We start from the raw sequence: 24,404 nt of genomic DNA, 5'->3' as shown, positions 1-24,404 counted from the left end.
GCACTCTCTGCTTATATGGATCCCGGGAATTAAAACCTTTTTGCAAACATTTTAGAAACCATAATATATATACTTTTATATCTCATATAAAATATACTTTGCAAAACAAATCTCAACGATTGAAATCGGCTGCCGGCAGTCTTGGTTTCCATCAGTGAGAGTGCATCCCCGATCATTACCTTTGTCCGACAAAGGGGCTGATCCTGCCACTATGATCACCCACTCAGATGAATTCTCAGACTGTCTCAACATACCCAGGTTTTGACCCCCGCTAAGGATCTCACTAATTGGCATATCAAAGACAGCCCAATCTGACACCTAGTGCAGTATCATAATCGAGTCTAGGGGTCGAGTGTAATTTTCCAGTTTTGCCCATTAATCTTCAAGGTCCAGGGCAATACTGGAAATCTGGTACAATTCAAAGATTCAATTAATCCTACACTGTATGTGCCTAGGGTCTCACCCTGGTAGCTGAGACAGGCCACCCCAACCAACTTGATGGCACAACAGTGCCAGCCTTATCAGGATAGGTCTCCCCAGACCGACCCACTGGCTGTGAACATTCTAAACTAACACGAGTCTCATTAAGTGTCCAGTTTAAGGGTATTACACAGAAACATACCAAGGAAACATGAATCAAATATGTACTTTTATTCATTTACAATAAACTCATAATGTACATCATTCTGATTGAAGCTAAGGGCATACAAAACTGTTTAACACTATGAGCTCGCGATTTCAATATTTTCGAAAATTCGCTAAGTCCGCAAGACCACCGAGCTGGTCGAAGGATATCGAACTGGAAAGAGGACTACGAGTCATTCCTAGTCGCCTCTTCAGCAAGGGCAGATAAATCCCAGTCGCCTCTTCGGCATGGGCAATGTAAAACCTAGTCGCTTCGGCATGGGCAACCTAAGATCTAGTCGCTTTGGCATAGGCAACTAAAGACCCAGTCTCTTCAGCATGGGCAAACGAAAAAGTAGCTCGTGCGCAGGCAAGTTGGGTATATACCCTACAATGTGTGCTCACTTCGGCGTACATTGAGATCGGTTTATTCCTACTCATGCCAAGCTTTCCAACTTAGCACTTCGAAGTAATCGACACTTAGAAAAAATTAGCACAATCAAAATTTTTGACGCGATTACTGGCAAATAACTACACTGTATTCATTCAAAAGGTTTGAAGTACATTCAAAAAAAAAAGAAAAGAAAAAGAGCTGCAGCTATCTACCCGAGCTCAGAGGCTCGAGACATCAAATATTTACGGGGGGTCCAAGAAAATAGGCATGTGAAGTTAGTCCTTTTGGAGCTCCTCGCCCTCACTAGTATCATTCCTGGGCATATTGGTCTCACCAGTAATTAAATATAACTTTTTGGTAATTAAATGTAATTTTCTACTATTTATACCTTAAATTATAATTATTGTTTAAAAATAATTATTGTTAATTATATTACAATTAATAATTAAAGTACTTTATTTTTTCATTATTATTTAGTATTATTTGCAATAAAATACAATTAATTATATTTTTTAATTATTTTAGTAATTTCTGGAAATTATCATATTTTCATAAATATTTCTAATTTCTTGGCTAAAACTAATTAAATGTAATTTTATAGTAATTAAATATAAATTTTTGGTAATTAAATGTAATTTCTACTATTTATAGCTTAGAATATAATTATAGTTTAAAAATAATTATTGTTAACTATATTACTATTAATAATTAAAACACATTATTTTTCATTACTATTCAATATTTTTTGCAATAAAATACAATTAATTGATTTTTTTTATTATTTTTAGTATTTTAAATAATTTTTACATATGAGTATTTTCCAATAATTTTTGGTATTTTCATCACTTATTTTTGCATATTAGTCACTACAAAATTAATTTGCTTTTGCTTTCAATAAAAATAAATTAAATAACTAAATAAACACCATAATTAATAAAAAATATAGCTAATTTTCAATATTTTCAATAATTTTTTGCTTGGGTATTTTTTAATATTTTTTGTTATTTTTTAATAATAAAATACTATTAATTGTAATTTTAATTATTTTTAGTAAATACCCTTATTAATATAAAATATTATTAATTTTCAATAATTTTTATTTATTTTTATTGTTTTAATTATGTTTAGGTTTTTTAGAATTTTTTTGGATATTTTAATTAATTGTTGGTATTTTAAAACTATCAATTAATATTTTATTAGCGTTTATTAAGGTCTCAACTCATAAGTTATCTAATAATATTATTAAAACTATCAATTGATATTTTTATATTTAAATTTCTTATTTTTATTAGTGTTTATTAAGTTGGATTTTTAAGTGGAATTGAAACACATTTATAATATTTACTAAGTTTTGTTAATATTTATTTTTAATGAAAGTTTAGTCGATTTTTAAATTAATAATTTTCTGATTGTTTAACCTCAACCTATTTATATTATTTGATTTATATCATGGTTTTCAAAACCGGACCGAACCAAAAAAACCGAGAACTAGTCAGGTGACTGGTTCCGTTTTACCCCAAAGAATCGTTATTTTGTAAAAAACCGTTGATTTGGTTAGCAAACTGCTAACCTTAGTGGTCAAACCATTTGAACCGTCCAATGGTTTTGGTGGTTTTTTTATTATTTTTTAATTTTTTGTAAGAATGTCCATCAGTTTGGTTTGAATGGTCGGACCATTCGACCTAGGAACCGGACCTCTGAATAGTTCATTGTCCGATTCGGTTTTAAAAATCTTGATTTATATTATTACTATTCTCTCTCTCTCTCTCTCTTAAATGTCTTTTAAATTTAACAATAACATGCATTAAAATAAGAGGCCTTGGAAAACCAAAGGTCTCTCTCTAATAGTGTGCAGCTTTATTTATCTAATTAAGATAAGTAATGATTATTGTTTTATATTTTTAAAACAAAAGAAAATAAAAATATAAAAAATGGAGAAAATAGATAAATAGCTTCTCTCAAAGGAGAAACATGCTAACATGGATGGACAGGGCAATTTTAATATATATATTGTTAAAGTTAAAATGAGTATGTGAAAGGTAAAATTGTAATTTGAACCAATAATTACATAAATTATTAAGATAAATTAGTATAATATTGGAAAAAGGAAATTATTGATTAGTTTATATTAAAAAATATAAGATAAATTAGTATAATTCTATAAGTAAACCATTTAAAAAATAAATTATTTAATAGCAATTTAAAAATAAATTTGAATAAATTTCTAAAAGTACACTAAATTGTATTTAATTTTCAAAAATATGCTCAACATATCCTTTTGATCATTTTTGTCATCAAATTGAATATTGGGTTAACGGGGAGTGGGTGCTTTGCCTTGAACTCGCCCAATACTGGGAACGGGGTGGGGAAATTCAAGGATTTTCCATCCTTGATGAGGAGTGGATGCCTTGCCCTGGACTCGCCCAACACTAAGGACAAGGCGAGGAAATTCGAGGATTCCCCGTCCCTAACGAGGAGTGGGTGCATTGCTCTGAACCTGCCTACAGGGTGGGAATTGGGATGGGGTGCCCCGCTTTGAACCTACCTCATTGCCATTCTTATATAATTGTTAATTACTAGTGAAATTAATAAAAATTTTAGCTTTTGTAATTATTTTTATTTAGTTAAAATAAATCAAATTTCATTTAAAAATAATGAAAATAATAACAATTATTAAAATTTTAAATATTAATAATAATTAATAAGAAATAATAATAAACAAATTTTTAAATTCAATTATTAATTAATTTATCAACTAATTAATAATAAATAAAATTATTTAATCTTTCAAAATTTCTCGTGCATCGCACAGGCCCGCGCTAGTATTATAATATTATATGTATATATTAATATATATATATAATATAATATTATAATATACGTATATTATATGTATACATATATTAATATATTATTAATATATATATATTAGTATATGTATTAATATACCTATATATATAATAATAATAATAATAATAATAATAACAATAATAATAATAATAAAAAATTGATACATTTACAAAATTGAATACATTATGAAATATATTTGGAAAATAGATGGCGGGATAAAAAAGTAATTTTTCTTGGACTAAATTGTCCTTACAATCACAAACCAAATTGAGAAGAGGCATAAATTACTATTCATTGTCTTCCTCCTAGCAAGAACCAAAGCATTTCTCTCACTCCTCTTTTTTCTTGTTTCTCTTTCTCCCTTTCCTCTCTCCTTTTTCCTTCAGACCCATTCTTATAAGATTCAACAAAAAAAAGTCCTTGCAAGGATATACATGATTAAGAGAGAGCCTCATGCAAAAAGTTCAACGTTAGAAAAAAAAGAGTTTCTAGTATAAGGGCAACTTTTTACCCTTAATATCAATAAAAAATAATATTTTCATATAATAACTAAAAAGGGATAACTTTTTTGGGAAAATATCAAACAGTGGTTACTATTGCTCATCTTCCTCCTTTGCCTCTGTATTCATTGGGTAATGTGCAAGTCCTCCGACGATGGCCTACCAACCTACCCTCTAATTGAGTGCTTGATCTTCTACAAGAACCGTCGCCATCTATTAGACTAGTACACGAACCTCGTCGCGAAGTTCCTGACGCAAAAAATTGTCACAGCGAACCCAAACAACGTTGAGCACATCCTCATGACCAACTTTAACAACTTCCCCAAGGGTCAACCCTTCACCGACATCCTAGGAGACTTGCTCGGATGCGGTATATTCAATGTGGACGGGGAACTCTTACACGCCCAGCGCAAGTTAGCAAGCAATGAGTTCAACACCAAGTCGCTGAGGGAGTTTATCGAGAAGACGTTGGAGGAAGTAGTGAAAGATTGCTTGATGTCGGTACTTGCATCTGCAATGGAAACAGGCCAAGTAGTAGACCTGAAAGACTTGTTAAGGAGGCTCGCCTTTGACACGATGTGCATGGTGTCGTTGGGAATCGATCCTGGTTGCTTGGATTCTTCGCTTCCCATATCGGTTCTGGCCGGAGCTTTCGACATAGCCTCCGAGATACGCACCAGGCGTGTGCATCCACTCCCATCTTCGCTGTATGGAAGATTAAAGGAGCATTGTATCTCGGGTCCAAGCGACGCCTCAAGTTCCAGGTGTTTCAATCCAGACCCAAGATGTGCCTGGGAAAGAAGATGGCTTTTGTTCAGATGACGTAATGGCTTCGCTGCTGAAGCAGTTGAAGTTCAAACTGGTTGGATTGGAGGAGACGCTCTTGACGGCACACATGCCTGGTGGATTGAAGGTCCTAGTCCGATTGAGAAGTCGTCACTCGACTCACAAAACTTTTTGTTCCTCGATAAACTTGAATGGGCATATACAGAAAACGCATAACCACCATATAAGAAGGTAAGGAACTCCTTTTTGTGGCTCTTAATGTGCTGCATTTTTATGACCGGTAAAAGGAACTTCAGTTTCAATAGTGATTATCTTATTGTCATCGATGAACGAACGACGAGAAATTGTAGAAGGATGTGAAATAGAAAAGACAGGTATAGGGTTTGAGGAAGTGGGAGCAAGAAGATGAAGCAAATTTATCGTTTGATTTATAGATCTTCCTACTGGTTTGTTAGAATGGGAATCTAAAAACAAAGGGACAAAAAAACCAGAAGATGATGGACAAAAGGAAAATTCTGTAAATTGATTGGCATTTGAAAGAGATTATGAAGAAATGGAAGATACTGTTAATTTCTGTCTATTGGAAAGAATCGTTGAGAGACTTAATCTGGTTTCAAATATTTTGGTTTTGGGTAATTTTGTCCAAAAATTGTCTATCACCGATTTGGGTATTATCTTACAAACATCACCTTTAAGAGTTTATATAATAAATAGTTATTTATTACTTCAGTTTATTATTTTAATTAGATTTAATAAATTATTAATTTAGTTATAATGTTATTATTTTTTTATTATTTTAAACACATTTTAGTATATTAGACTTTTGTAAGAGTGAAGTTCCTGAGCATTAGCGTCCAAAAAAATAAGTTTGCCCCTGAATAAAGAGCACATACAGATTTAGGTGGTTCACTGTCTTAAACAGTTAAACCTACCCCACAGATCTCTACTAAATTCCACTATTTTCGATTAATTGTTAGAGCCCTAGCAGAAAGTATTCATAATATTGAACTGGAGTTTACAAGTTTTCATGCCCTAATCCATATGCAATTGTCCACTCCAACAAACCACCTTTTGCTGGTGTTGAATCCTATCTTCTTAATATAAAAGGTTCTACTGAACGACCCCAAACTGCTAAAATATAAAAGGTTCAGCTATTGGAGGTAAATTTAGTGGTATCTAAGAACATAGAAGAGAATTCTCCAGAACCCATCAAAACAAAGAACAAATTTTCAACTCCACAACATCCTACAAGTTCTTTCTTGCATCAGATAATCATCTCAATAATAAACAAATGCCTAGGAATCCCACCTATAAACCAAACGATCATGATAATAATCTTTGGAAGAATTTCCTTCCTTGCTTTGTGTTTCGTATACCAGTTGATCTGCAAATGAATCGATAACTAAACAGAGCATAGAGCCAATATCTTCCATAATAAATAGATACCAGTTGACTGATTCAAACAACACATTTCCTATCAAAGCATCTTTGGACATCAGCTAAAAATAGAGGAAACAAAGTGTCTTTGGACACCTTAAGGTCCTCCAATCTATTAACATACCTTGTGAAACCACTCCCTACTGTTAATAGAGGGAGAGACCACTCATCATACATGATGATCCTTGAGAAAAGATGTGCAAAAATACCTCTTTTTGTACCCTCTCTATGGAAACTTGTTGACAGAATGGAGGTGTTAGTAGCATTATTGAATGAAATTTTATCAATCCATCAACATTTCTTTAGGAGATCTTTTTAGATTAGTACATTTCCTTGGCAGATCTTGTTATCAAGCATCTCGTTTCTAAGATGCATGGTTGAACTTCCTTCAGAAACTACTCAAGCACAGATAATATTCAATTGTTGTCTATAATTATCTTGCACATTCACAAGGAATGATAGCATTTGCAGATTCCTAAACAAGTTTTAGTCCAATACATCATAGAGATACCCAGTTTTTGGAAGATTGGGATCTTCTTTCTTATGCAGACAGGAATACCCTCTCAATCCCAGTCAAACTAATTGTCTTAAATAAGCATCCATTTGAAACCACATTCTTAGACTTTATTTTCCACTGTGTGCTTATCTCTAACTCACAATAAACCTCCAAATGAAGTTAAATAAATTTTTGACTCAGCCTTTCTTCTCCCACTGTTGAGACACAAATAAAGGGAATACATGTGTACAAAAAAAGACCATGCCAACATTTAAAGAATGTAACTAACAGCCAACCACTAGAACAAACTAAATAACAAACTGGACAAGTGGAGAGGCGGGTATAACAGAATTGTAACAGCAGTATATAAATAAGGAAAGGAAGCTAAGAGGGGATTATCGATTTGGGAATACAATCTCTCTCTCTCTCTCTCATTCAGGAGGCAGGCTCCCTCGAAAGAGTCCCTGAGTTAGGCAGTACCTAACACCCACTGAGATGAAAGATCCCTTGGAAGTGTACAAGGGCAACCATTATATGGAATGATCACTTCAAAAAATGAGAAATGGTGTCAACATCGTCATCAACTTGATCATGGTTAGAGTACCAAATCAGGTGCTTAGAGTAGAGTTCCAGACAGTAATGCAAACTCAGGGAGATGGTACAACTCTGGTACATTATGCATCAATCAAATAAACAATTAGAGTTGGAACCACAAACAGCTGGTAGGATCAACTTTTTTGATGTAGACCTGTCAATGGGTTGGGTGCAGTGAGAGTAAACCAAGTCAGGAACTGATAAGGAAACAGACCCAGTTCTAACTCAAGACCATACAGGGTGTAACTAAACAGAAACAGAACATTCCTATAATTAATCTGGCTTATTGTTGGTTATGACCAATAAGACTCGATTATAAATCATAAGCCTTTAGCCTGGTAATTTGACAATAAATATGTTAATAATCAGGACTAAAAATGCAGGCCTAGACCTGTATAATAGTAGTGTCAGATTGGTTTGGGATTGTCAACTCAACCTGGAGGTCCTGGACCATTAACAGCCATAAGCCCGTACTCTGATGGTTACTCATTTGGGAATGGATGTCATCACTAGCAAAGCTATAGGAGAAGGGAATGGAAGACAAGTCGGCTTCTACTTTTCAAGCGCTAAACTAGGTTTTGCTTTGGGATTGGAAAATTTTAAGTGGAAGGCAACTTATAAGAAACAATTAGATGGATGCATTCTGGTGGACAGACCATGGGCGCACAGACACCGCATTAGAAAGGTAAGGTTGCTAGGATACGGACTGAAATACTCATTCAACTGGGTTCCAAGATAATGTCAATGCTTTAGAAGGAAGGTGAAATACTATTACGGTTGTATTTAGGAGGCATAGATGTAGGTTGATCAGTATCTTCTGTATTGTCCCATCTCGTTATTCAGATGGGAGGGGGTCCACCACCTACCCTGAGATCATAAATAAAACCCCTTGAATCCATTGCTGGTTACTGATCCCCGCCGCCCGAAAAAAAAAACAAGGCAATAAAAAAGTTGTTGTTGTCTAAACAATGGTCTGGAATATAATATTAAGGCAAAAACAACTACAATTGACAAGTTTCATTCCTAAGAAACAGCCTAATCTTCACAATGAGGAACTTATAGCTAACGTCAACAAGAACATTATTGTTTCCCTGTTCATGGATTCAAGCCCTTTCCATTGAATACAGTGACAATATGGACAATGTTGTCTGTCACTCAAGATTATTATGGGCTTCTCTTTTGGCCCATAGAATCTTGGAATGGATGAAATCGCCCCAGCAACACCAACAGAAAATGAAAATGGCAGAATAGTCATCTGGGCAAAGACCTGCCAAGTAAGGAATAATAGGGAACTTTTGCCTCATAAGATATTATCAAGGTTATTAGTCTACTTGCTCAACAACCTCTAAACAGTATACTAAAGGTGTTAAGTTAATTATATGAAGACTAAATCTAGACAATCCAATTTAACAAGACCAGAAATGGCCATGAACCTTCAGCCCCCATAAGCCAAATAGTAGCACCACAAAAATTATCCCCATAACTAACCATGGCACAAAGGGCACCTACAGCTGGTGGCAACACCCTACTAATTATTTGATTCCAACTGCGACAGAAAAATGGGGTCAAATACATGTATTTCTGCCCCTAAAAATCTAATCCATCTCCTAAACATACAACACAAGTGGGGGAAAAGGACTATTTATATAAAATATGTGCTAGATCAGTAGTAAATGGAATAAACCAGAGAAGAAACAATGCCTAAATAATGACATAGCACTCTCGGTAGCAATTACAAGTATTTATTTTACTTTGAAGCAAAGACAATAAACATTGAGAACAGGCTCTGAAATTAATATGCGGACTCCAGAATGTAAAACAACAAAATCTACCGGACCACATTAGGGATAAAATGATGAGATTCCGAAACAGTACTTAGTAGGCAAGCAACGACTTCTAGAGAAATTCTTTCAAATATCCATTTGCATTATCTGCATAAGGGAGACAACTTAGCGAAGAACCATTTCAGTACTTCTTCCACCTTGACCTTAATATATCTAGTCTAAAATGGACAACCAAACCGTTCACATTCCAGCACCTCAAACATCACAAAGAAACAAAATTTTGATGAATGGGAGATCATATTAATTAAAAAGTAAAATCTCATCAATGACAATAAACAGGACAGCAATTAAAGAAACCTCGAAACGAACTATCAACATATATAAGTGGACTGAAACCGAACTAGTTGATATCATTTCACTAACCAAAACGAAATTTGAACCATGAAATAAATACTACAAATATTAGTTCAGAACCCAAGTCCCGGTCATTCACATCTTCAGTCTAACGAAATAAAAATTTGCAGAGAGTTGCATTACTTAAACTTCTCCCTTAGAACCTGAGCTTGGTGAAGAACCACCTGTTCTTTCCGGTCTTGAACCGGTCCTCGAGTCGAGCTTTGACCTCCTTGGCGGCAGTAACCTTCTTGTCCCGAGATTGGAGCGTGTCGAGGGTAACGACGTCCTTGAGATCGACATCAAGGGTGTACCGAGTGGGCATTATGTGACTGTAATTCACAAGCTTCACAAAGGCTTTCACTCGGGACTTCTTCGCCGTCTTCTTCGCAGAGTCCTTGCGAATGACCTTCTTCGGGTACTTGGCGATCCCAGCGACCAAGCAGTGACCGTAGGGACGATCTCGGGTGCCCTCGTCGAAGGATCGGATGATGACGGCCTTCCTTCCGGCGTAACGCCCCTGCAAGACTATTACGGCCTTGTTTGGTTTCAAAAACTTCACCATCTTCGTCTGCTCTCTTCCCCTCGGTCCTCTCCCTTACTTATTTCTCTGCTGCGCGAGGTCGTTGTTGAAGAGGGGAAGAAAGGGAATATGAATATAAGAAGGCTTTTAGAGGTAGTAGGGTTTTCGGCCTTTGGGCTTAGGGCTTAGAAACGAGCTGCAGAATCCAGCCGTGCATTGGGAATATCTCCCATGGGCGGGGGAGCTGCAGATTTGGTTTGCAGCGGGTTGGGTTTAGGTCGGCCTTGAAGTTGGGTTTGGGTTGGTCAAACTTTTCTACCTCTATGTTTTATAAGGGTTGATGTTACTTCAATATTAACATTATCATATGTAAAATAACTAGGTATCATATTTTAGAAAAAACTTACCTTTCAATTAAAAATTCTTGACATACAATATGAGTCTTACTTGTTTGTTTGGAAGTCAAAGCAAATGTTTCATGGAAAACATTTATGTGGGTAAATACACCTATTAATATTTTTTCTACTTTCTAGGTAAAGTTAAATAAGGACGATTTTATCTTTAAAAATGTCATTATCGAAGGGGCAATATTATCCTATCATGTGTTAACGAATGAGGTTATACATGTATAGATAAATAACTAGATAGATATGTAATACTCATACAAAAAATACATACATACATAGGGATACATAGGTTTATATGCATGCATGCATGAATAGTGAATATGCATATACACAAGAACTTACATATGTATGCATGTATGTATGTATGTATGTGTGTATGTGTGTATGTATGTATGTGATGGTGCACGATCTGGATGCTCCTAGCTGGATGGCAGTTCGGACGTCGGTCTACTTAGTTGGCTAGTTGAACTGCAAGGAAAGAACACTCAAAGGACCCGGGGTGGCTTACCCGGTGTGGGCACTCCGATGCTTAAGTTAGCACTATTGTTTGTTTGCGAGTTGAAGAACTTGTAATTAGGAGAGCTAGTGAGCAATAATCGCGCGTGCCTTGTAGCGTTGGGGTAGAAGCCCTTATATAGGTGAGTTGCCATAGGTCTTACGTAACACCTCTGAGATTCCTGGCCTGTGCTGGTAGGAGTCAATTCCGCACTCGGAGGTGGACTTCGTGTGAGCTGATAAGGCTTATCGAGTTCATTCGATCCGAGCGGGATAAAGATAAGGTTTGCAAACGTGCAACGTGATCTCAGAGAGGTCGGAGATAGTTTGCTAGCTTCTAGAAGTTGGCTACGTGTCACCTCGGAAAGTTGGGCCATCACGAGCTGCTCGGACCTCGGTCTTGGCCGAGGTGCCCGAGGTACCCGAGCTGACCTGGCTCACTGAGGTAGCAGAGAATGTTGAGTTATCATCCAATCAGTAGATCGCTTCCACATGTCCGTGTGCTAGCAGGTCGGGACAAATCACCCCTCATCAATTGCCCCCCACTCCCATGCCAAGGGTACTTGACCCGGTGCGAGAGTCCACGACAAGCCTGGGTGAATTTGGCCTGGTCTTTGGTTTGGCCAAGGTCCGGTCTACGAGTCAAACCTGACCGACCCAACTAGCTCAACCTTAGAGATAGATCACATCTTGGGAACGCGTGGACGTCACTTGGATTATAAATTCCACGAACGGTAAACACACGCTCAACCAATTTCAACCTCAAAAGTCGAGCGACTGCCCTCATGAGAAACGTCGGATCTAGTTGATCTGAGCCGTCTGTGATCGGCTATAATGGTTATAAATAGGGGCCTTGGGGTCCCATTTCCTTCGTCCTATTTTGAGCTCTCGCGTTCTGGAGGTCACGTGCTAACTTCGGTATCTCTAGGTTGGTCATCCATTCTTGAGGTCGGTCTTCTTCTTTTTAGGTAAGTCATCTTCCCTTGCTTCAGTTTTTCCTTTGTCTTTGTTCCTGTCATGTCTAGTAGTAGTAGCTTGTTTGGCGAAGAGAGTGCGGGGTCTGATCGGGTCGAGGAGGGCACCTCGGCTCAAGAACTGGAGTTCGGTTCGGCCGAGGTGGGCACCTCGGTTTAGGACCAAAGAGCCTCTCATAAGAAGGCTTCATCTTCAATCCCTACACGTCGTCCTAGAGAACCAGACAACTTCGGTCCTTCCACAATGTCCGTCGAGCAATTCTGTGCTCTAGCTTCTCAGTACAAATTCCCTAACCATTATGGTTACTACCTTCCCTTAGAAGGTTTTCCCTGGGACTACGAGCATGAGGAGATAACCGTCTTCGTGGAGCACCTGATTGTCGGGCTTCTCTTTCCACTTCACCCATTGAAGTTTTAAAATTTTTTGATGTCACCATCGATTAGCTCCACCCGAAATTGGTTCTCACCCTAGTCGGTACAATCTCTCTTTTTCATGACTTCGACCTTCCCTTAGACTTAGATATCCTCAGCTTGTTATGCTCCATAAAACAGAATCCTACTGGTCCTAAGGCCGAGAACAAATTTAGTTATTATATATCCTATCGGCCTGGACATAAACTCCTTCACGAGTATACCTCAAAGGTTCCGACCTGGAAGAAGATATACTTCACTCTTGTTGTCGATGGGGGGTAGCCTTTCCCAACACAATCGAGGAAAGGCAATAAGGACCCCAGGGATCGAATGGATAGGAAAATGTGGAAAAAGATGCATTCCTTGGCAGAGTTCGGCCTAAAGTTAGAGGACTATTTGGCCGAGGAGAAGCTCGTTAAGGCTAGGCTGAGTCCTCCGAGTAGGTCACCACTTTAGGCACGACTACTTCACTTTTTTCATATTACTTTGTCTTTGTTGCTTTGATTATCTTTTTGTTCGTCTTTTGCAGGCATCATGCATGACCTTTCAATGACTCGGCTCTTCTCCGACATGAAGAAGAGAAAGAGGAAGACACCCCAGGGTGATTCCTCCAAAGAACCGACAGTTGAGCCCACTGTCCCTACTAAGGCTGAGGAGGTCCCGATCATAAACTTGGTCGAGGAGGACCAAGAAAGGAGGTTGCCACCCCATCAGCCCGAGGTGGTCCGGTCTTCCAAGCTTCAGTGTAGTCATCCTAGGGTCGGCCCTTTGGGTGAGGGCCCCGGGAAGAGCCAAAGCATCATGGATTTTCAGACTAGCCTAAAAAAGAGCAAGGAAGTTGTTTTTCCCGAGGAGGTCTCTCGGCTTGCTGAGCAATAGACTCATGAATTAGGCACGAAGACATTGCGCTATGTTATGGTGGTATGTTCCGATCTCATTACTATGTCGTTGCATGGATGTTATCTCTTGTACTTAGTGTAATTGATTCCTTTTTGTAGACCAATTATATGATTCATGCCCTCCTGAAATAGTCCAAGTAGTAGGTCGCAAGAATAATGAATGCTGAGGTGGTAGCTGCAGATTACCAGACCAGACTAGAGAAGGCCTTCGATGCCATCCACAAGTTAGAGGGCAAGGTGGCGGCAAAACACGAGATTTTCGAGCAACTACAGAAGGAGGTTGGGAGGTTGAAAAAGGAAGCCGAGGAGCAGAGGGTCACTTCCGCTGACGCAAGGCTACTCTCACCGAGGGGATCAAAGATGCTGAGGTTCTTGCTATTAAGAAGTATAAGCCTTCGACGGAGTTTGACGAGATGAGAGAGGACCTCGGTACCGCAGCCTTCTGTAAGGGCTTCAAGCTTTGTCGCTAGATGACAAGACAAGCATTCCCCGAGCTCGACCTCAGATCGATCACTACTTCGTGTGTCTCTTTGGAGATGTTGGATAAGGCCGAAGAAGACCCAGACTCCGAGGAGGAGGAGGATGACGACCTCAACAAGGGAGCTGCGGAGAAGGATGGCCAAGATGTTGCTGCTGAAGAGGCCATGGACATCGACGAAGCCAAAGACGCATATCTGCCGTCGACCAAGCGAACACGTTGGCATGATCCCTTAGCAGTTGCACAAGTTCTCCCCAGAGGTGGTCATCCAGGAGAGAGCCAACCTGGATCATCCTCTTGGGGTCTTCCTCATTGAATGGCACCTAGATGAGGTCTTCGATAGGTTGGCCGTGCTGTGTTCTCGCATATCATAAGCTTCTGGTATCAACGTTTCCATGGCCAAGCATAATCCTCGGTAGTAGAGCAAGTAGCATTGTTGTGTAGTTCTTTGGTCTCCACGTGCTACCCCTATGCCGTATTCAACGGGGAACTTCATGGCGAGGTGGAATGTGGAGACCGTAGCCTGCAGAGCATTAAGGGTCGATCTGCCGAGGATAGCACTATACGATGAGGGGCAACGAACCACAATGAAGTCCACCATGGTTGTCGTAGTGATGTTGCCATCTCCGATCAGGAGGGGAAGGGTTATCCTTCCAATGGGCAAAAGGGACTCCCCAAAGAAGCCCATTAGGGGAGTGTTGATGGGGGTGAGCTACTCTTTGTCGATGCCGAGCTTCTCGAATGCATCATCAAAGAGCACATCAGTGGAGCTACCTGTGTCAACTAGAATTCGTCGCATCTCGAAATTGGCAACCTCGGCTGTGATTAATAAGGCATCATCGTACGGGGCCTGAACTCCTCGGAGATCATCATTGGTGAAGGTGATTAGCTGGTTGCGCTTCTTCTTGTGTCCCTAGTTGTTGATTTCACACAACAATGCATACTTCTTACACCTCAAGCTGCTCTCTCCTCCTGCGGTGATCACTCCTGATATTACGTGGATCGCACTAGCGGGAGGAGCTCGAGGCGGTGGCCGAGCAATCTCTGTGCGTTGTTCCTGCTGCGTTGGCTTCTCGCTTTTGTCGATGAACCCACCGAGGTACCCGTGCCTGATCAGGTCCTCGATGTGGTTGCGCAAGTCGAAGCAGTTCTCTGTGTCGTGGCCATGGTCCCTATGGAATTTGCAATACTTGTCGTGGTTCCTCTTGTTGCCTTGTGTTTTCATCTTCTCGGGCCATCGAACATAACTATGGTCATGAATCTGCACCAGAACTTTAGACAGTGGTATGTTCAGTGGCGTGAAGTTCCGATAGGTCGGTGGCGGTGTCCGTGGTATGTGGTCGGGTCTACGGTCTTGTCTCTTGTGATCCCGATTTGATCTTTCTAACTTCCGCTCCTCTTTGTCTCTCCCCTTTCTGTCAAGCCTTTCTTCCTCATCCCGCAGTTGTGCTTGTGCTTCTTTTGCATTAATGTACTTTTGCGCATGGCTCATTAGCGTAGCTAGGGTCTGGGAAGGGTTATTGGAGATGGAGAAGTTGAATGGCGAGGGGCAGATCCCATGCTGAATAGCAGTGACGGCTACAGACTGATTCATGTTTCTAACTTGCAGTGCTTCTTTGTTGAATCATGCCAGATAGTCTCTAAGGGATTCTGCCTTACTTGCATAAGACTGGCCGAAGTTTTCCAGTGCTTCTAGCTTTCCATGAACTACGCACGGAACTGGGTTTCTAGCTACTCCCAAAACGCTATAGAACATGGGGGTAGAGAGGAATACCAAGTCAGGGTTGGTCCTGTGAGGGTGGCTACTAAGGCTTTGCACATCAGGCCCTTAGAGGATCTATACAACATCAGTTGAGCCTTCAGTGCATCGATGTGGTCGGAGGGGTCGGTATTCCCATCGTATTTGTCGAGTTGAGGTGCCCGATCTCGTGGGAGGCACCTCATCTATGATCTCTTGGATGAACGGTGGTTCCTTGGCAGTTTGTACAGCTGGCTACACGGGCTGATCTATAGGCAGTGTCCTGCTTCTCTGAATTTGACTACGCTCCAACTCTAGGCGTTGTCGGAGTTCCGGGATCTCGGTGACCTTATTGTTAGGGGCCGCTGAAGGGAAGGGAGATCCATCATATAGATGGTTGAACCATGCAGGGTGGCTGGGCAAAATTTCAAAAATTTCATTCTCCCTTCTGGGAATCCTATTCCCTGATTTAGAAAAATTACCTTTTTCAAGGTTCGTTCTTGAAACAAACCAGACCAAATCTGAAACCAAGATTAGGGAGAGGTATAACTGATATGGAATCCATGCAAAAGCTCCTCCCAATGTAGGTGTTCACGCCCAAAGAGGTTACCAAATCCTTCCTCCATTAAAGATGACACAGCTTAGGGTGAGGAAGAATCAGCAAGGGGTTCTTTAGCAAGAACCTCAGATTCTTCAGCAAGAGTCGAACAGGGTAGTGAGCACAGCTTCAAGATTGTTTCTTCTACCAAGAAACAATATCAAGATCTAATCTTGATCGCTCCAGGAGGTGGAGATCGATTAGGGTAGGGCGACAAGAGCAAAAGGGGAGATAACTGAATGCAAAAAATAGTGGAACTGTGTAACATTTTTTCAATTCGCCCTCCTCCTTTTATATAACCCTTAAAGAGTTAACCTCCTAATTTGATTAAGAGTTTCTTGATCCAAATCTTTATTTGGATCTGAACTCTTTAAGTGATAAGGCTTATCCCTTATCTTATTTGCAGATCAAGATCAACTACTCCTAATCAAATTAGATGTTTCCTAATCCAAATCTCTATTTGGATATGAAATCTTTAAGCGGATAAAAGTTATCCTCCTATCCTTTTTTGCTGATCCACACCCAGATTTGTCCCCTATTTAATTAATCATATTAAGCCCAATTCGAATTGGGCTTTAGGCCCATTAAGCTTTCAGGCTCGTTTCCCTTTATGTGCTAGCTAGTTTGGTTCTCTTTGTATGGCATGGGACCCTATCGTTGATATCTACATCAGCCACATGCGTTCAACCCAACCTCTATTACAAGGCCTGGCTGAATTCACTGCTAAATACAGTGAACCCCTGAGTCCATCAATATGGGCTCTTAATGGGCCCAATGTTTACACTAAATGGTCATTTGGTCCAGCCATCTTATGAAGGCCCAAGGACTGTGGGCAGATGTGAGATTAGCTCATCAGGTTTATGGTGTAGCCGAAAGTGTGTCATTAACCACTTCGGAACACCAGTTTAATAATTTATAAATTTTTCCAATCCTCACATAACCTTAAACAACATAGCACGTGGTGAGGAAGGGGTCGAACCCATAGGGAAGTAAGAATAAAAATTATTATTTTTTGTTCTGGATAGATAAAAGGAAAATGGATATGGGATTTGCAGAAAATAAGAAAATAGAATTTATTAATGCTGAAATTAAAGGTTCGGAATTAAACAAGACAATAATTAAAATTCATAAATTAAAGAACACAGAAATCAACAAAAGAAATAAATGAAAATGATCCAAAATTTAGATCCAATGGTGGTAGCTATTCGGGAAGATGAAATACAAGCTTTCTCCTTCCGTTCAACCTTCGAACCCCTCGAGACACCTTAGCCTTGAACCGAACGAATTCAAATCTGAAAAACAAACAAACAAACATAAATTAAATCTAAAATATTGCTGGAATAAAAATAACATAAAAGAAAATAAAGAAAATGAAAAGGATAGCTGATCAAATCCAGTGGTGGTAGTTGCAGATTGGATGGACTGCTTGCAGGAACCCCTCCTGACAAGATCTAGGCGTCCTTCCCTTCTACAACCTTGAACTCCTCAAAAAGCCTTAGCCTTGTGAATTGGGTGAATTGACTAACTCGTTTTCCAGGGCCCCTGGGGTCCTTCTTATAGAGAAGGGTGGTCATAACTGAGATTAGAGAGAAAGAGGGAGGCGAAAGCTGGGTTTTTATAGAAACATGGGTGCCCTAGGGTTGAGAATAGAGGGTTAGGATTGTTCTAAGGTGATCCTAAGGCTGAAAAGAGAAGGAGAAGGCGCCCAATATTATGTATGGCTGAGATTTAGACTCCTAAGATTGAATGGTGGAGATTAAAAGGAGTGGATGTCGCCCTAGAGTGAATGGTTGAGATAGAGAGTGAAATAGAGGGCTGAGATCTAGTGGCTAAAGGCTGAATGGTGGGGAATAGAAGTTAGTGTTAGACAGTTTTGTATGCCCTTAGCTTCAATCAGAATGATGTACATTATGAGTTTATTGTAAATGAATAAAAGTACATATTTGATTCATGTTCCCTTGGTATGTTTCTGTGTAATACCCTTAAACTAGACACTTAATGAGACTCGTGTTAGTTTAGAATGTTCACAGCCAGTGGGTCGGTCTGGGGAGACTTATCCTGATAAGACTGGCACTGTTGTGCCACCAAGTCGGTTGGGGTGGCCTGTCTCAGCTACCAGGGTGAGACCCTAGGCACATACAATGTAGAATTAATTGAATTTTTGAACTGTACCAGATTTCCAGTATTGCCTTGGACCTTGGAGATTAATGGGCAAAATTGGAAAATTACACCCGACCCCTAGACTCGATTATGATACTGCACTAGGTGTCGGATTGGGCTGTCTTTGATGTGCTAATCAGTGAGATCCTTAGCGGGGGTCAAAACCTGGGTATGTTGGGACAGTCTGAGAATTCATCTGAGTGGGTGATCATAGTGACAGGATCAGCCCCATTGTCGGACAAAGGTAATGATCGGGGATGCACTCTCACTGATGGAAACCAAGACTGCCGGCAGCCGATTTCAATCGTTGAGATTTATTTTGCAAAGTATATTTTATATGAGATATAAAAGTATATATATTATGGTTTCTAAAATGTTTGCAAAAATGTTTTAATTCCCAGGATCCATATAAGCAGAGAGTGCAACATTGTTCCTTGCAACCAAGGGAGAGGTCCTCTCTTGTCGGGCAGTGTTTGATCATTAAGGGCTGAGAGATTGAGTGTAAGACCACAATACCTGATGGGCTAATCTTGCATCTGCCCACAATCCCTGGGTGTTACAAGGTGGCTTGGTCCAGGGACCACTTAGGGTAAGTGTTGGGCCCATAGAGCCCATTTGATGGGTTTCAGGGGGTACACTGTCCATAACAGTGTATTCAGCCAGGCCTTGTAACAAAGGCTGGGCCGAATCCATGTGGCTGATGTGTAGATCAATGTTTGGGTCCCGCGCCATACAAGGAATCCCAACTGGGCAGCAGTTTGGAAGGCCAAGTGAGCACAAAACCTTAATGGGCGTAGAGCCCATTTCGAACTGGGCTGATTTTATCAGTTTAAATGAGAGGCGGATCTGGGATTAAATCAGTTGATAGGATTGGGCTGTGACCCTATCCACTCAGAGAGTCCAAGATCTAAATAAGATTTAGATCTAGGAGCCTTATAATAGGGTTAGGAGAGGGCTGATCTAATCTACAGATAAGATAAGGGTTCTTCTTTATCACTTAAAGGGACTTCTAATCCAAATATGATTTGGATCAGCAACTCCTAATGGGATTAGGAGCTGATCCCTTTAAGCCTATAAAAGGAGGAGGGGATGGCAGCCTTTAGATACAACACACAACACAACACAAGAGAGAAAAATGTCTCTAGTCTTCAGAGTTGAAATCACAGAGGAAAGATTTCTGCAATCTCTGCAAAACTCTTTCTTGCCGCCTCCTTCCTGCCGCCGCCAGACCTCTGGTTTGATCTCAAACTTTGTGGGAGAGATCAAGATTCGATCTTGATATCAGCCCTTTGTGGAAGGACTGATTAGAAGCAGTGCTCATGTGCCATCCAGCTATTCTTACGAAGGATCAGGTTCTTGGTGAACGCTGCTGATTCTGCTCCATCCTGCACTGCGCCATCTTCAGTGGGAGCAGTCTTTGGATCCTTCCTTGGGCGTGAACACCTCCATTGAGAGATAACATTTCTCTCTATCAGGTATACCTCTCTCCTACTTCTTTTGGTTCAGATCTGGTTCAGTTCATGGTTCAAGATTGGTCCTTGAAAATATGATTTTCTAAATAGGGAATGCAATTCCTAGTTGAAGGGAGAGAAAAATTTTAGAAATTTGCCCCCTTCATTCCGCAAGATTTGGGCGTCCATACGATAGATCTCTTATCCCTTCAGTTAGGTGGCACCCTAGGGTTAAAATGCTAAAGAGAGGGCATCCTAGAATGGATGGTGGAGATTAAAAGGAATGGAAGGTGAGGATTTAGCAGTTAGGGGCGGGTAGGGTTTGTTAGAGGTGAAAAGAATGAGTGGGGAGGCGTCTAGGGTTTGATAAGGAGAGGGAGTATGCTAATACACTAGGAGGGGCGCAATTCTTGGTTTAGCAGATAGGAAACGCCCTCCTGTGCTCAATTTTTCACAAAACACCCATTTTCTTAGCTGAAATTCACACTAGTTTCCCAAAAACTGCATTTCAGTCCTGAAACTTCCCCAATTTTCCTAGGATTTGCATAGGGACCATCAGAGGTCACAATATTGAATTTAATTGGGAAAAGGGCACATTTTGACTATTCTAAGGCCTAGGTAACCCCAAAATGATGCCCGTTCAAGCATCAAAATACAAAGTTATCACACCCCCCAACTTAACCATTGCTAGTCTGTTAGCAATGTAGCCTTAAAATTACACTGAGTAAAAAGATCATTACCATTGCAAGATCATCCTTAACAAAATTAGCCAGGTATCCTGATTCCAGAATTCTCAAACTTTGTATAGATCAGTATTGGGGGATTGATTTTTAAAATCTGGCGGGTATTCTTCTTATCATTTCTAATAGTGGATTTCTACCCGTGAACTTGATATGCACACACATTTTTATTGCTACCTTCCACCATTGATGCGAATTTCGACACTTGACTTAGGTGAAGAGACCTGGTAACTAAGTGTTAGATAAGTGTCTTTGACATTCCCTTTCCCGTTTGACGCGAATCTTGACACATAACTAAGGTGAAGAGACCCGGTTACTAAGTCTAAGGTGTCCATTGACACTTTATTCTCTCTCTCTTTGAAACATTGTTCAGAGTAGCCCATTGTCTCTAACAATTTAAAGAAATTTTGTCTAATTTCTCAATCTTTCTCTTCTTATCTTTATAAAGGCAAACTTAGGAGTATTTTCAATTTCTACAAAATTCAATATTCTTCTATTAATTTCCTCAACTTTTTCTGTTTGGGAATCTCTTTTAATGGAAAAAACTTAAAAATTTCTCAGTAAAAATTTTTAGTTCTGCATTTCTAAAGGCTTAGCTTTTTTTTTTTTCAATTTTTCTCTATTTCCTCACCCCTCAACTTAAATGCCATTGTCCCCAATGGCATGACTAGAGTGTTGCAAAGGGATTTAGGCCAAAGGGAACAATCAAGAGGGTTTTCCCAAGGGGTTCAAGATCTACCAACTGGTCTCAAATCGAGAAAAGAAAAAAACTCAAATCCTAAAAGAACAATCCATTGAAAACTACGTTGGGTTACTTCCCAACTAGCGCTAAGTTTAACGTCTTCAACCAGATGCATTCACACATTTCTTCTCTCATCTACACTCCCAAACTCGCTTTCTTCTTTATACATATAGGGCTCAGATTGGGCTAACCAAGGGGTAGCCAGGGCATCTACAAAATCGTCTACTATATCTACCTTGAACTTATCTTCCCCTAGGTTTGGATACTTAGTGGCACTAAATACATTTAACAGGAATTTTTGCTCCCTAAATGAAATGTCCATTTCTCCCGATTTATAGTTGATGTTTGCATTGGCCGTTGCAAGAAACGAACGTCCTAAGATTATCGGGTTATGGTTCAGTTCCCCAGTTGGGGTCATGTCTAGGACGATAAAATCCACTAGGAAGTAACAATCCTCTACCCTAACAATGGCGTCGTCACTAACACCTTGAGGACTCTTGACTGACCGATCGGTGAGTTGCAGAATTACCGAGCTTGGTTTTAACTTGCTGATCTTGAACCTTTCATAAATAATAGAGGGGAGCAGATTTACACTAGCCCCAAGATCCAATAGGGCCCAATCGAAAGTGATTCCAGAGATGACATAGCTTATGAGAGGAGCACCAGAATCTTTCATTTTCTAGGGAAGTTGGTTTAGGAGAACCACACTAACATCTATCGAGAGCATCACTTTTTGTGGGGCCGATCGTGGCTCCCTCTTTTGAGTGCACAACTCTTTCAAGAACTTGGCGTAAGTTGGGACATGTTGGATCGCGTCGAGGAGAGGGGTTAATATGGACTTGCTTGAATAACTCCCTGATCTCCTCGTTACGAGTCTCTTTCATCTTTTGCAACGGCCTGGCTATGAGTGCAGTTGGAAAGGGAACTACAAGTCAGTTCACTATAGGTTCTTCTTCTAAATTTTCCTTTCCTTTTTCTACCTCCCCCCCCCCCCAACTTATGGTCTTCTTGCTCCTTTTCTTCTTCACTGATGTTTTCAAATTTCTTTTTCTCATACGAGTCCTCTAAAATCCTCCCACTCCTTAAGGTTGTAATAGCCTTGGCATTTTCAAACTGAGGGTTCTTAGGAGGTGGTTGAATCTATTGTGGAGGAAAACCCAGTGGCTGATTTCTAGGATTCACAACTGGTTGACTTGGTAGCTGTCCTATTTCTCTCATTGCATTGGCTTCAGCTAGTTGTCCTATTTGGCTCTCTAATCTAGCGATGGACTGCTGCTGAGTTAAAATCAGCTACTAAAGCTACATGAATTTGTCATCAACGGTATTGGTCTGAGGAGGTTGTGGGTAAACCTGATAAGGTTGGACCGGCGGGTTCCTAAGGTAAGACTGTTGGAATTGGCTCTGCACTTGTGGCCTTTGAAATTGCTGGGCCATGGAGTTAGATTGATGGTATTACTGGAACTATGTGTCGGGTTGATGTGTCCTCCAAGAAGAGTTAGGGTGATCATTATATTCACAGTGAGTCTGGGCTTCAGACCATTGAGAGTGCACATCTGGCAAGGTGGTTTTTTGGGCTTGGGCCCAATAACTGAAGTTGGGCTGATTTCCCCCCCCCCCAAGGTTATATGGGCGAAAGAATGTGTCATTATTAGGCCTCGAGAAACTCTGGGTTTCCTGAACCTGTTCTTGGATAAACGACTGAAACTGGGTCACCGTTGGACAATCATTAACTTGGTGGACCGGGCTGGCACAGATGGAACATGTTGGGTAGGATGACAAAGTTGGGTGGGCAAATTTGTTGACGAAATGCAAATACTTGATCAAGTCTTTGGGCCATCCCATTAATCTTATCCAGTTGTTGAGACACATGGTTCCAATCTATCAGTGGCTTAGGTTGGAAGTAGTTTCTCATTCCACAAACTCTGGCCATGAAATTCATTTTATTTTGTTTTAATTTTTTTTGAAATTTGAAATTTAAATTCAAATTTAGATTTTGAAATTTAAATTCCTGAAATTTAAATTTAAATTTCAATTTTTTAAATTTTAAAAATGCTATCAATTCGAACACACGACCTACAAGCTAAACTAAGGTTTCCTAAACTAATGGTTCAACCAATGTGAATCCTCTTAGGTTCACTTGGAATTACACCCCTTCCTTTGGTTAGCCAGGTAAGAGGTGGGGATTTGGGAGGCTCCCCTTGTTCTCGCAAGGACCTAATTAAGTAACAACAAACCCACTTAGGCTTAGCCAGTTAACCTATTTCCTTAGACACCAACCGCTAGTTATGGAAAGTAGTCACAAACTTCCCTAAAATTCAACACACTTTTGAACCAAATGTGCGGGGCCCCCTAAAGGATCTTGCTATCCAAATTTTAAATTAAAATTTAGGGTGAACCGCACGTGAAAGGGTGGTGGTTTTTGGGCCAAGGTAGGGTGATGAAATCCCCACCTTATCTTATTTAAATTGGATTGCCCTTAAATAGAATAACGAAAAAACACAATAAATAAAACAAATGCAACTAATTACAATGCATGAACAATTATCTCTAATATGCAATTCAGCAATTTAACATAAAATAATAAAAACAAACTAATTCAGCAAAAGGGCAGTTAAAAAATGAAAAACCTTAACACATTAACAACTAACAAAATAATTTCAGCAATCAAATAACCCTATATGAGGCATGCTCTAGAACATAACAAACCCTAAATGTTGGAATGCAAATGCAAAAAATTTAAAATATTTTATTTTTTATTTGTTATTAAAATTTTATTTTTTTAAAATTTAAAAATTTAAATTTAAATTTTTAAATTCAAATTCAAATTCAAAATTTGAAATTTAAACTCAAATTCAAAATTTGGAATAATTTCCTACTAATAAAATTATTCAATTAAATAACTAATTAATTAAAGGGGCAATTACGTAAAG

General features: G+C 39.5%; 1 protein-coding gene across 1 annotated transcript; it reads right to left on the bottom strand.

Moving 5' to 3' along the window:
- Nucleotides 1-9,812: 9,812 nt before the first annotated feature.
- LOC104588973 (large ribosomal subunit protein eL27x) lies at nt 9,813-10,512 on the bottom strand. The gene has a single exon (XM_010247124.3). It carries the CDS (start codon nt 10,421-10,423, stop codon nt 10,016-10,018), a length of 408 nt encoding a protein of 135 aa, XP_010245426.1. The 5' UTR covers nt 10,424-10,512; the 3' UTR covers nt 9,813-10,015.
- Nucleotides 10,513-24,404: the final 13,892 nt, after the last annotated feature.

Source organism: Nelumbo nucifera, chromosome 1, assembly GCF_055504915.1.
Source record: "Nelumbo nucifera cultivar China Antique chromosome 1, China Antique-T2T, whole genome shotgun sequence".
Taxonomy (NCBI): Eukaryota; Viridiplantae; Streptophyta; class Magnoliopsida; order Proteales; family Nelumbonaceae; genus Nelumbo; species Nelumbo nucifera.
The sequence above is the reverse complement of the archived record's forward strand: the minus strand, read 5'-3'. Positions and strand labels throughout refer to the sequence as shown.